Raw genomic sequence first — 14,617 nt, forward strand, 5'->3', positions numbered from 1 at the left:
AAACCCCAAACAAAGCTACATTAAAGCTTTCTTTCAATTATATATATCACACCAATAAAAGTCTAATTAACTCCAATTAGCTCATTAAATTTAAATCTCTCCCTCAAATTTATCCTCATGGAATAGAATCTTTTTCTTCTCACTAAATATTCTTCTAACCATTCATATTTTCAAATTTAATAATGTTTTACAAACTTTGGAAATTATTCAAATGTTATATATCTCCTGCTCACCTGCTGTGGCCCCCGAGGGCAGAGTTTGCCCTGCCAATGTTTTTCATTGCCAACCCACTGGCAGCCCAAATGAAGACAGAAGAATGAGGACAAGGCAGAGGAGGTGGTGGAAGGGGAGGCCAGTTCCAGTCAGTACAATTGCCGCAGTGAGTTACTCGGAGCGAGCCAGAGGTGGCAACCCAGCAGTGGAAAGCTGGTGGTGGAGAGTGTCTGTAATTACAATTATATCCTAGAAACACCTAGTGTTTTAAGTGCTTAAAAGAGGAAAATTAAAAACTCTCAAAGTTCACACAGCCTCTGCAAGAATTTCTTACAAAGGGAGAAATAATGTGACATTTTCTGATTAACAGAGTATACAATTTTCTTAAAAATTAGCGCATCTCTAAATCTGGCTGCTACTCTGTTATCCAAGCACAACCTGACATTAGCAACGGTGGAGGGAAGGAAGGATTGGAATGTAAAAGGGAAATTGGGGGAGGAGCCATGCCGGCTTGTGTCAGAAGCTCCAGCCAGCTACCCATCTGGGAACCCCGGGAACTGAGGGGCCATTTCCCAAACAATGTACAAGCACCTAACTGGACATTAACAGATAACAGGGATGGTGGAGGAGGAGGGGAGGAAAGTTACTTTGTATTGTTTGCATGCAAAAAGCCCAGATTCAGTTTCGCTATCTCTATAATCTCTTAAGCTTCAGTAATATATAACATATACTTTTGGCAAAAACAAAAGTAGTCTTTCTTTGCTAGATGACTGAGTGAGACGGTTGCCAAATCCTTTGTACCCGGAATTGCAGTATTTTCCATTACCTAAGAATTATTCCCTTTTTGCAGTTCTTAAGAGCATGAAAAAAAACTGAACATGTTAAATTTCAAGTACTGTATACTTGTTTAAAATAATTTTATTATATTTTTATTAAGCATGCACATAAAAAGCAACATAAATTAACAATAAAAAGAAATGATAAATACTAAAAAGTGAATAGGGATAGAAATGTGAATGAAAGAAAAACACAAATGTATAGAAAGAATGACTTCCAACTCTTTCAAGGATATGGAAAACACTTTTGATTCTTAGTTTAAGATTAAGGAAAAGGTCAACCCCCACAAAAAGGGGGAAATAAGATATTTTTCCCATTTTAAAATTTTAGTAATCATCAAACCTATGCCAAAAGGAAAAGATTCCAATTACAGATTTATTTCTTCAACGATTTTTAACTTATGAGGGCCATTAATATTGTATAATTGTATATACGTAATTCAATATAATATGCAGCTTTTGAATATGAGAATTTTCTGCTATAGCTCTGTCCCTCTGGAATATTTTTCCCTCAAATGTTAGGGACCCTGATCTTGGCCTTTTCATAAGGCTGTGAAGATTTAGTTGTGTACTTGGGCCTGGGGACCTAAGTGTTAAGGGCCCTGTATCCATAGGAACACCTTTAATTGGTGCAATTTATATTTATTTTGAACTGTTTTATATAAATTATTTTAATAGTTTTAATTGTTTTTGTTATATCTTTTGTCAGAAATGCAAGAACTAGAAAGAGGAGATATTATTTATTTAATATTTTAAAAATTAAAAACTTTTAATAAAATACAAATTTTATTTAAAAAAATCTGGTGGTTAGAATGCAGTATTGCAGGCCAACTCTGACTACAGACTGGAGTTTGATCCTGAAGGGGCTCAATGTTAACTCAGGCTTCTATCCTTTGGTAAAACGAGGGTCCAGATTGTTGGGGGCAATATGCTGACTTTGTGAACTGCCCAGAGACTGCTGTAAAGCACTGTGGGGTGATATATAAGTCTAAGTGCTATTTCTATTGCTGTTGATATAATTCTAGCTCAATAATGGGCCATGTTAATGGCAGAAATATTTCCAGCCAGCAAATCGGTCCCAAAGGGCACTGTCAAGAATGGATAGTTGTTTGGATAGTGCCATATTAACAGTGAATATCTTCATCCTAAGGGAGAAACCTCCATTTTCCCATATAACCTTTAGTACTAGCTAGACTAGTACATTTTATTATGTGTACTGTCCAAAGTAATTTGTTGAGATGGGGGGGTTACAGAAATCAAATCAATCAATCAATCTGTTAAATGTATAACATTACTCCAAAGGTGAGGCAGTTATAAAGAACATGATCAAAATGTAAGTTAAGATGATCTTGAATTACTTGCAACCTTAACAAATAGTAATCCATCCTTTACAAAATGCTCTACTGTCCCATAGATTAATTTCAGCTTTAATTCATAGGGCATTTTTCGAAACATGAATCCACTGAGTCCTTTAACAAGACCAGAATTTCCAGTTCTTGATTCTGTGTTTGTTGTTGTAGATCAGGGGTATTAAACTCGCAATGTCAAGTGATGTGTCGTGACGTATCGTGACTTTTTCCATTGCCGGCAATGGGGTGGGCACAGTTTCAGCATGACACATCCAGCCCACAGGCCGGCAGTTTGACATCCCACTGTAGATATTTTAAATTATTCCTTTAACTTTCGACAAAAAAGTACGTTTGGATTTTGAAATGAATTCTTTAGTATTGATAGCGTATTGGGTATTTTAGAAATTGCTAAAGCATCAGATTCATGTTGAGTGGTCAAGCATGTTTTAACTGGATATATATCTCCATTGTTGCATTGATAGTAAAGAAAATTACGTTTGCAGTTGCTAGAAAGATTTAAAGTAATAATAATTAAGTTCTTAAAATTATATACTTTTACCTCCATGTTTTACCCCCAATTATGCTAGTTGTTCATGAGATTTCATATCAAATTTAAACCTATCACCTAACAAGGTCCAAATGTCTTACCATTAGCAAAGTTGGAAATACTAAATTAGTCCAAGTAATCGTACCATCTGCTAAGCTTTAAATGGGTATGTACTTTCCAAGTTAGCAATTTGTGGCAGTTAATGGCAGTTTTCCCCAAAAATAATTATTTTCATTAATTCATCAAAAATCCATTAACAAACACTGGTACTAAAAAGTAAGCCATGAGAAATCTGAAACCAAAGATGTCAGCTTGCCTGCATAGGTACCAGTAACCAATGTCCAAAACAGCAGATGAGAACATTATTTGGCCACATTCTAACTGACTTGGGACTGACTTCCAAGAGTCCAGTCATGTAGCTTTTCTGGGCCATTAATTTTGACAAGTGGTATAGTTGTTCCTAATGGAAAATTGGCAAGCAATCAAGGGTGCCAGGCAAGGAACCACTCAGATCTCTTCTGTTATGCTCTGCATTCAGCTCCTTGGGAGAGCCCGTGACCTGCCGTCATCTTCTGCTGCCTCCAGCTGCCTCCACTGTTATTCAGCCATGTCTTCTTAGGTGCCTGATTGCTAGTCTCCCCTTGAGGCTAGCATTCATCCAGGGAACCTTGAAGAGGCTCTTCCATCTCTGATACTTCAGAATCTGAATAGGCCATGATACTATCTGTGGTTTTGTAGCATCCTATTTAGAAACTGTGAAAGAATTCCTGAGTTCTTTATAAACCAAGGTTCAGGGAGGGGGGACACTCCTGTAATTCCTGTCCTTTCTGCATCCCCCTCTCTAATATCTTGCAGGATCCATAGAAGAGACCAGATTGTGGCTCATTTGTCTTAACAGCTTTCAGAAAATTGATCATGCACCCAATATTTTTTGCCAACATCTCCCTGAGACCATCAGATTTCAGTGCCAACTTGTCACTGCTCCCCCACCTCCTGTGCAATATTTCCAGAGTCTCTTCCTTGCCTCCCTACAGCCATGTTATTAGCTCTATCCAACTGTGATGGTATCCAGGAAATGCCTTGGGAGACAGGGCAAAGAGATTCTGCTTAAGGAACAATCAGATAGGAGACAGCTTCGCATGTAAATGGAAAATGGGTGAGGAAGTAGGCTTAGCAGGGACCCTTCTAAGGAGAATTGTACATTCAGACTTGCAAGACTCTGTTAATGTAGCTTTCCTACAAAATAGAATTAGGTTACCTGTCTGGTCTAACTGGTAAGGACACCCTTTCTGCCTCAAATTTCCCTCATTTTATTTGTGGATACATACAGTATAGCCCAAAAGTACAGTATGTTTCAGTTTGGTGCTGGCTGTTACATAAAAGTTTTGCTCATCTCTAGAAAGGAGCTGCATTTGTTCACAGAAATTAGAGCTGAGTGCAATAGGAACAGGTTACTTAAGATGTATAGTAAAATTAGAGATAGGCTTGAGAATAAACAGGAGATGAATGGAAGTGGACTAAATACAAAAACAGCCAGTGCAGGAAATATGTATTTCAAGACAGTTTGATTATACAGAGACATTGAACATCATTTCAAGAGAAAGGTGTGATGAGTATGTTAAATAGAGGTGTTGAGATCTAAAAATAGAAAGGTGAGAATCTTGAAAAAAAGACATGTGCATTGTGGAAGTTGTCCAATTTAATCCACTATCCTGTTTTCAACACATATCAGTACATACTGAGGAAGGAAATGGAGCCAAAACATTGTTCTATCTTTGCATTCTCTCTAGTTAACATTTGGTGAGAAACTAATTTGTTATTTTTCTTTTGAATGCATCTTAAACAGCCCTTAGCCTTCATTGCCTATCACTATAACTTTGAGCTGCCTATGCATTTTCTATTATATGCTCCGTTGGGACACTCATCTTGAGAAGCTTTTTGATTTTGACCCTCTTATTGACATTGTTCCAGGTGAACTTTTATTCTAAATGAGAAAATCAGTGTTGCCATTTCACTGTCATGCACAAAGAATTACCTCAGACCAGAGGGACGAACTGCTTCTACAAGTCTCAGCAAGAGGAAAAAAACAACCCTCTTTTCGTAAAATTAGCTCAGTCTGGGCAAAAGAAAGTGTAATAGGGATTACTCACTGCCTTTCAACCGTGTAGGTTTCCATATATCCCTGATTAGAAATGGACAATCAAGGTAGAACTTTCCTTACAAACATTCCAGAAAAACATTTCTAAGGCTGCCTTTGTCCTTTCCGTGCAGATATAAAAACAATAGATGGCTCTGTCTGCCGATTGTAACACTTCAGCAGAACTAGTCCAGCGCTATCCACCCTGCACCAGCATTATTATGCTCTAGGTCAGGGGTAGGCAACCTTGGCTCTTTTATGACTCGTGGACTTCAACTCCCAGAATTCCTGAGCCAGCCATGCTGAGGGGAAAGGGAGAAGTTTCCAAGCTGAGCCATGCTGGCTCAGGAATTCTGGGAGTTGAAGTCCACAAGTCATAAAAGAGCCAAGGTTGCCTACCTCTGCTCTAGGTCATTGGTCTACTGTCAAGCCTTAATGTCCATGGAGATTCTCAGTCATCCAGGTCATAGTTGTTTCAAACATGCTTTTTCAAAAGGCAACTGGACTATTTTTCCTTGAGGAAGAAGAAAACATGCTTCCCATCCAAGAAGCTTTATCAGTTGTGAAGGTAGAGGGATGGAAGGATAGGTACTGACAGGATTGGGGATGGAAGGATTGTATTTCTTTGCAATCATCTGGTCATTAGTATTCTCTCAGAGCTGTTGAGGCCACTTGGAGGTTTGTCTGTGTCTCAGGGTCACCTGAATCAGGGTGCAATTGGTTGTGGAATCTTCTGAAAGGGCTGCGGTTGTAGACTGGATGTAGGTGACGTCTTATTCCTCCCCCTCTATTAATGTGCAGTGCACATTAAGGAAGACAGAAGCCTTAACATTGAAGTTTACAGAAATCCCTCACAAATACAGATCAGTATTTACTTTTTGATTCTCACCACCCCCTTGAGCACAAAATGGGAGTGATCGGAACCCTAAACCACCTGGCTGAAATTTTGCCTACCAGTAAAGAGGGAAAAGAAAAAATATTAAAACTTGTCAGAACTTGTGGTTATCCTAACTGGGCCTTCATCAAATCCAAATAAAGACCCAGCTCTTCCATTACAGATTAAAAAAGAAAGAACAACAAACGTAGCAATGTTGTCATTTCATACGTTGCAGGAATATCTGAAAAACTCAGGATTTTCAACCAACACCTCATACACGTACACTTTATACCCAGGAATACATTAATGCAGAAGCCTGTCCACCCTAAGGATAAAACCCCCCGATATAAACTGAGCAATGCAGTGAGACATGTGCAGATCTGTACATTGGTGAAACAAAACAACCACATCACAAGTGCATGGCGGAAGAAGATTCAGCAATCCATCAGCATTTGAAAGACAAAGGTCACTCTTTTGAAGACTGCAACATCCACATTTTGGATAGAGAGGACCACTGGTTTGAAAGAGGGATAAAAGAATCCATCTGCGTTAGAATTGAATAGCCCTCCCTCAATAGAGGGGGAGGAATAAGACACCACCTATCTCCAGTCTACAACGCAGCCATTTCAGAAGTTCCAAGAAGATTCCACAACCAATTCCAACGATTCAGGTGACCTTGAGGGTACAGATAAACCCCCAAGTGGCCTTAACAGCTCTCAGAGAGACTGCTAATGACCAGATGACTTCGAAGAAATATAATTCTTCCATCCCCACCGACCATCCTGTCAGAACCTATCCTTCCATCACCCCACCATCACAATTGATGAAGCTTATTGGATATGAAGTGAAACTTTTTTCTTCTTCCTCAGAAAAAAACAGCCCAGTTGCCTTTTGAAAAAGCACCTTTGATATCAAGCTTTAAGCATTTTTTAATATTCCTCCAACTCTAAGCATGCTGTAAAGCAGCAAGTCACTTACTCTACTTATTACATAAAAAGCATATTTATTCCTTTTTTTATAATATCTGAAAGTGTTGTAAGATCTTTAAAAAAACACAAAATCACAAAAATTAAAGTGGCTTCTATTTAATAACAAGAAAATTCTTCCTTTGTTTTTGCTTTTAAATCTGCCAGATAATAATGATCTAACATGATATGTTACTTCCAGAACAGAAACATGGTCTTCAGCTGGTTTGATGGACTACAAGGCCCTTTGCTATGAGAAAGTTGGCCTAGTACAATGAAACCTCCATACTAAAAACTAAAACAACATATTTGAAAACCAAGGGATTATAAGACATTTTCAATACAGAACCCTGTCAAGTCTCATTATAGTGTGTTTCTTTGTGTGCATATATAATATATATACATATATACATGTACATATATATACACACAGAGACATAGATACATACATATATGTATGTATGTATAATAAAGTGCATCTTTTTAAGACTTGACTAGTGAAAGGACATTTTCAATTATAAAATACTTAACACAAAATATATAATAATTGTTAAATCAGAATGTACATTTTTAAAAACTAATGTTTAAATTTTGATTCTCTAAAGAATAAAAGGTGTCAGTTTCAAGAGTGTTACATCATTCTTCAGAATTATAGAGCTTTGGATGATCTTGTTACTTGCCAATCTTTAGATTTGAAATACAGTAAAGAAAAACAGTTCAGTCACGGACCATAAAATTATGCTTAGATTTTGGGAAGCTTTGGTGCACTGACAACAGGATTGGAGTCCTGCAAGAATCTCCTTCCTGCATTCTTGTAGTCATAAGTACAGGTGTGAGTCTCTGCATAGCGATGAGTTGCGCAGAAGTTGTTTCCACATCTGAAGAAAAAAATGAAGGGTTAGAAATCATGTTTTGAATCACACAGACAAAAACTAAAAAAAAGTTTTAAAAAAGAATCTTCAAAAACAAGACAATAATTTTTAAAAAAGAGCAACTCAAGCTGTATGGGCATGGATGTAAGTGGGTATGTAAGTATACAATTATAAGAACATTTTAACATTTCAAAAACTTATATTCAACCTTTCTGTCCAGAACATATAATTTACTAGGAAAAAAATTGTTTAATAATTTCAAGAAATTATTTTCCATTGTCAGTTTTTTCAAACCGTTGTTCTATGACTTTCTTGCCTAAGCTATTTCCCACTTTTTAAATATACTAAACCAATAGAAAGTATTACTTTAATTTTCCAGTGTTTGAAACAACAAACCTGGCAGATAAGAGAAACTGTAAACAGAGATTTTTAAATACTGTATTTTACCCTCAAAATGAGATTTATAAAATGTAGACATTCTTCATCAGTCTTTAATATGTAATCTCATCATTTAAGAGGACTTTGTTATGTTGCAAAAGCACAACATTTTGATGGAGATATTTTATCAATAAAGATCATGAATATTTATTTACAATTTTTAACTTTTCCCCACTGAAGATAAAAAATTATTTCTAGCTGAATTTTTGTTTGTGAGTATTATGAGCTCAAGATTCTGAACATCCTAAATACATTATGATATTTCCAGGTGAAAATAGTTTTAGAAAATGATTGGCAGATCTATAGCCATATTACCTGGAATCTTTGTTTTGTCAAACAGAGAAATACCATCTTTTTCTTTTCTTTGAAGAAAATAAACTGCTATTCCAGAAAGTCTCCACTAGCTAAGATTGGTTTTTAAAATTAGAATCTATTGAGTTTTTCACTGAGAGGGTAAAATCTAGATTGATTCTATAATAAATTACAATTGAGTTTTTAATTGCCTAGAAGAAAGGAGGAACCAACATTAAAGAATGAATATTTATATATTTATTTATTTGTATTTCTCAACTGCCCATCTCACAAAATGGGGAAAAACTGATGTTCCACTTTATCTAGGGATCCTGAAGGCAAAATTCAGTAATCCTATCACAAACATAAATCTAATATAGGAACCAGGTTGCCCTCTCCAAAAGCACTGGGGAACTACCTGCAGACTGGAAAAGAGCTAGTGTGATTCCCATCTTCAAAACAAAACAAAACAAAAACAAAAAACAGATCCAGGAAATTACAGACCAATCAGCCTGACATCAATACCTGGAAAGATCTTGAAAAAGATAATCAAGCAAATACCTAGAAGCAAACAAAGTTATAACCAGAAACAAACACGGCTTCATCAAAAACAAATCTTGCCAAAGAAATCTTATTTTGTTGTTTGACAAAGTGACTAAATTAGTGGATCAGTGAAATGCTGTGGACATAATATACTTAGATTTCAGTAAAGTATTTGATAAAGTAGACCACAACCTATTTCTTGGTAAGCTAGTAAAAATGGGACAGATAGCACCACCAGATGGATTCATAACTGGCTGGCCAACAGCACTCAACATGTAGTCCTCCATGTGAATTACATCCACATGGAGGGAAGTAAGTAGTTTGGTACCCCAAGGTTGCACTTTAGGCCCAATATTCGTCAATATCTTCATAAATGATTTCGATGAGTGAATAGAAGGGAAACCCATCAAATTTGAAGATTAACACTAAACTGGTAGAAATAACCAACATCCCAGACAATAGGCTCAAGATCCAGATGGATCTTGACAGACTTGAAAACTGAGCCCTACCTAACAAAATGAAATTCAATGTGGGTAAAAGTAAGATTTTACACTTAGGCAAGAAAAACAATTGTATGGGTAGAGACTAGGTGAAACATGGCTCAATACCAGTAACTGTGAGAGGAATCTTGGAGTCCTAGTGGAAAATCACTTAAATATAAGCCAACAGTGTGTGGCAGCAGCCAAAAAAGCCAATGCAATCCTAGGCTGCATTAATAGAGGGATAGAATCAAGATCTCATGAAGTATTAGTACCACTTTACAAAGAGCAACAAAGGTGATTAGGGGGCTGGAGATTAAAACATATAAAAACTGTTGCAGCAATTGAATATGCTTAGTCTAATGAAAAGAGAAGGACTAGGGGAAACATGATAGCAGTGTTCCAATATTTGAGGGGCTACCACAAGGATGAGGAGGGTCAACCTATTTTCCAACACACACGAAGGCAAGACAAGAACCAATGGATGGAAATTAATCAAGGAGAGAAGCAGCCTAGAAATAAGGAGAAATTTCCTATATGGTGAGAACAATTAACCAGTGGAATGCCTTGCCTTCAGAAGTTGTCGGTACCCCATTACTGGAGACTTTTAAGAAGAGACTGGACAGCCATTGATATGGAATAGGGTCTCCTGCAGGGGGTTGGAATAGAAATCCTCCAAGGTCCCTTCCAACTCTGTTATTCTATGTCAGGGGTAGGCAACCTTGGCTCTTTTATAAGTCGTGGACTTCAACTCCCAGAATTCCTGAGCCAGCATTGGCTGGCTCAGGAATTCTGGGAGTTGAAGTCCACGACTCATAAAAGAGCCAAGGTTGCCTACCCCTGTTCTATGTCATTAGGGCATAAACCTAGGAGAAATATTTTTCCAACTTCTTCTGCATGAAGAACTAAGATCCATGCAGAAGGAGGTGGACAACAACTGCTTCCTGTCTTGTCCTGTACTTTCAATTTCCTCAGGCTTTCCCTTATTACATACGGCAGGAGACAACTGAAGCAAACTGGTACTTCAGGATGTGTGTTTTATAAGGATGACCCCTATTGTCTTTGGCAACTTCAGTCATTTTCTCATTTTGAAAAGCAAGGAACAGCCCAAACTAACTTTATGAAACTTTACTAACAATGCCTCACAAATGTGACTCTGCTATTCCTAATCTATACTAAACCACAGGGAAAAGAGCAAGATTAGTAGAGCAGTACTATTCCTTCAGCCAGCAAGAATTTGGATATGCCCTTGAGGTAGTTGTTAGGGCTACATGGGCAGCCTGAAGGACTATAGGCAGTCCTCGACTTATGACCACAATTGAAGCCAAAATTTCTGTTGCTAAGACAGTTGTTAAGTGAGTTTTGTCCCATTTCACGCCTTTCTTGCCACAGTTGCTAAGTGAACCACTGCAGTTGTTAAGTGAGTCTGGCTTCCCCATTGACTTTGCTTGTCAGAAAGTCACAACATGACCCCAGGACACTGCAACTGTCATAAATATGAGCCAGTTGCCAAACATCCAAACTTTGATTACATGACCACGGAATGCTGCAATGGTCTTAAGTGTGAAAAACAGTCATAAGTCACTTTTTTCCAGTGCTGTTGTAACTTTGAACGGTCACCAAATGAATGGTTTTAGATGGATTATCTTTATATGAAACCCTTGTGGTTTCCTATTTTTAATCTCTTGAAAGAGCTGGTTTCAAGATCAGTAATTGAAATCCAATAAGTATTTATCGTATGATCTCAAGAGTTGGTCACCAATGTTTAAAAAAACAACGAACAATATTTCAAGAAGAAATGGGACAGGAAGATAAATTAAATATATAACGACCTTAATGAGTCATTGTATAGGAAAATGGAAATAAAACCACATGACAGACATTATGAGCTGATAAATTCTTTTCTTTTTTTTAAAAAAAGAGGAAATAAAAAGAATAAAAACTAAGGGATCTCTATCAGATAAAGTCATAAAACTTTCTATTAGGTGTCTTATGAGAAGCTTCAATGGTAGACCCCTGGGGTGGTTGGTTTAAGATTGAAAATCTAGAAGGAAATGTCTGCTATTTTATTGCAAGGCACAGATCAAGACTCAATGGGTTCCTTAAACAACCACGGAAATGAGGGAAGTGATCAGCCATTTTGTGGTAATATTCAATAGTGTATGACAAACTTGGAAAACTGCCACAAAGCGTGTACGAAAGTACCCAAAACCTGGAAAAAAATCACAACACAAAAGCTGACAATGATAGAAAAAACAAAATAGAGATATAATGCTAAAATTGGTGGGGTGGTTATTATAAAAAATGGCAAGAGGCAGCCCTATGTATGCCTCTGTCCTGAGTGAAAGGCAAAATATAAAACTAATAAACAATAGAGAATATAAATCCCATGACAAAAGCAATTGTGGAATTAAAAAACAAATCGCATTTGCCATTATACAAACAGGCAGTCAATTCCAAATATATGTCCCAAAATTACTGAATTCTGAATCAGGTTAATTCAAGAATTAACTGAAGACCATATAAAATAATAGAGAGGTAATGTGGTGTTGCAGTTAAGAATTAGGAGCAGGAAACGCCAGGTGCTTCTCCTCCCGTAAGCATGGAAGCTTGTTGAGTGACTTAGGGCCAGATCCTTCATCTGAGCTCTTATCAGTAGCAATGACAAGCCAGTTGGAAAAAAAAAAATTCTCTCTCTGAACCAGGCTGAACTCCAGGGGAAGAACTGAGTGGATGAATGCTAAAATAAGCAGACTGTGCATCATAAACCCCAAGAAAAGCAATCTGCTAAAATTGTTGCCATTAATGTTTACACCCCAAAACTCTTAATCTTCTATTTATTTTAATCTCTCAATTTGTTGCTGTTCTTTTTCCACCATTTGATTAATTCAAAATATACAGTATGCTCTCTTTCTATTCACACCACTCTGCTGATTTCATCTCATCTCATTTGTTTATGATAATAGTTCTCCATTTGGAAACAGTTATTATTTTAGAGGGAATAAAATCCAATTTGTAAGAAAAATAGGACATTTCTTGATATAAAATTAGCTCATGGAATTAGCACTGAATACAATAACCCTTCAATTATAGTCCAAGTACTGCAAAATTTAAGGTCACCTTCATATTTATATACAGACAATGAAAGAGAATGATGGAGAAGAAACCTACTTCTGTTAATTTTTAATTAGGCATGCACATTTTATAGGTTGTGTTTCTTTTATTTTAGAATCTGCTGGCTGAAAAGTGAAAGATTGGACCTGGCAGCATTATTTATCTCAATACTTATTTAGCATTTATCCCAACTAATCCCTTCCTATTTCTTTGTTGTGCTTGGATAATGGTAAATGGTTGTAGGATGCAAATTCAACCTACCTACATTCATAGCTAGTTGCTAATCCAGTTTTCTTTCCACATAGGAAGCAATGCTTTGCAATTTTCTTTTTAGGTTGAATAGAACAATTCACAGGTGGAAGATGAGTTGTATCACCTGCTTTCAAAAAAGTAAAATATTCATAATTATTTTGTACATTTGCTATGAAATAAATGATACAAGGGAAAAGCAGCTGCCAAGAAAGGCTAGTAAAAACACTTATTTTTTAAAACAAAATATGGCATTTTATCATTTTTTCTCAGGCAGCAGTAAATTTTTGAAATGCAGTATATTAAACAATTGTAAAGTTATGCTGCATATCTGTTGGAACCATACCTGTTAATTAAAACTTGTTCATTTAAAAAACTTTCTAAATTATTGTACTGATAATTCTTCTACATCAATATGGGTAATAGTATAGTACTGATTTGTTAATTCAAAACCATCAACATTCAGACTGGCTAGCAAATCTATTGATCAATGTTTAATTTTTTATGAAAGTGAAAGAGTGGAATTATCTGGCAGCATTATCTATTTTGTGCACTGCTTTTGGTTTTTGAGAAATCACAATTATACTTGAATTTACAAAGGCTATAAAGCATCAAAGGGTTACTTCTCCAACTTCATTCAGTTTCTTCTGAATTAAGTAATAAAAAAGAGAATTTGATGGAATGTTTCCATTTATAACGGCAGGATAAAGATACAGAATGGTGCTAAAGGAGATAGATAAACTGCTTCTTGCTTAGGATTTGTATTGTTAAATATGTAATTTCCACCTGGCAGTGAGTATAATATTCTAAAAATGAAATTTATGTTTTAAGCATTCTATGAACAAAAATAGGACAGGGGTTGTTTGAACCTACTATGTGAATCAAAGTTTACTGAATGTCTTATTTTAGGAGACACTGACTGAACAAAGTTTGTTTAAAGGGCCCATGTGGAGCTTTCCTGTTTTATTCAATGGAAAGATGAAAGAGTAAAAGTTGACATGAAATATTTGAAATGGACAATAAACCACAGTGATACTCTATAGCAGGGATGTCAAACTCGCAACGTCACCTGACATCTCGTGACTTTTTTTCCATTGCCGGCAATGGGATGGGCGCGGTTTCGGCATGACGCATCCAGCCTGTGGGCCAGCAGTTTGACACCCCTGCCCTACAGTATGAGATGCTACTCTTCATTTGAAAGTGGAGATAACATACTTGCAATTCCATGTAATTAAAACCAACAATTAAAATGATATTTACTTTATCTAAATATACTTAAAAGTTTATGCTTTTTAATTTTCAGTATTTCTGCATAAATATGACCTAAAATGTGTGATATGTTCCATACAAGTCCTAAAAGTAGATAAAGTTGTAATTAAACAAATGAGTCAGAAGCAGATTTGTTCATTTATTTATTGAGAAAAATGATCCAAAGCTAGATGTTTGTATGTGGCAAAAGTATGAGAACTGCTAGGAATATCAGTTCATTTAAAATCAGAGTCAGGTGGAAGATTCTGCCTTATTTAAAGAATATAATTCTGGGTATTTTAACCTTCATCAAATAAGCCAATTTTATATTTCTTCTTTTTACTTCTAACCATCTTATTCTTTAGTTCATTCAAATACTATAATGTAATTTGCTTTATCTTCATTTCTTGTTTGTCCCATTTTTAAAAAAACTGCTTTACGAGTATCTGACTGCTTCTC

The 14,617-nt window shown here is 36.3% G+C and overlaps 1 protein-coding gene across 1 annotated transcript in view; it reads right to left on the reverse strand.

Annotated features, from left to right (window-relative positions):
- Positions 1 to 7,074: 7,074 nt before the first annotated feature.
- Positions 7,075 to 14,617, reverse strand: part of ZFAND4 (zinc finger AN1-type containing 4) — a 31,718-nt gene continuing 24,175 nt past the window's right edge. Inside the window, exons 9-10 of the mRNA XM_015824389.1 lie at positions 12,923 to 13,037; positions 7,075 to 7,802 (exon numbers count right to left, since the gene is read on the reverse strand). Coding sequence (XP_015679875.1) covers positions 7,667 to 7,802; positions 12,923 to 13,037 — 251 coding nt within the window. The 3' untranslated portion in view covers positions 7,075 to 7,666. The remainder of the gene's footprint in view (positions 7,803 to 12,922; positions 13,038 to 14,617) is intronic.

This window comes from Protobothrops mucrosquamatus, unplaced genomic scaffold, assembly GCF_001527695.2.
Source record: "Protobothrops mucrosquamatus isolate PMUCROS unplaced genomic scaffold, P.Mucros_1.0 scaffold2217, whole genome shotgun sequence".
Taxonomy (NCBI): domain Eukaryota; kingdom Metazoa; phylum Chordata; class Lepidosauria; order Squamata; family Viperidae; genus Protobothrops; species Protobothrops mucrosquamatus.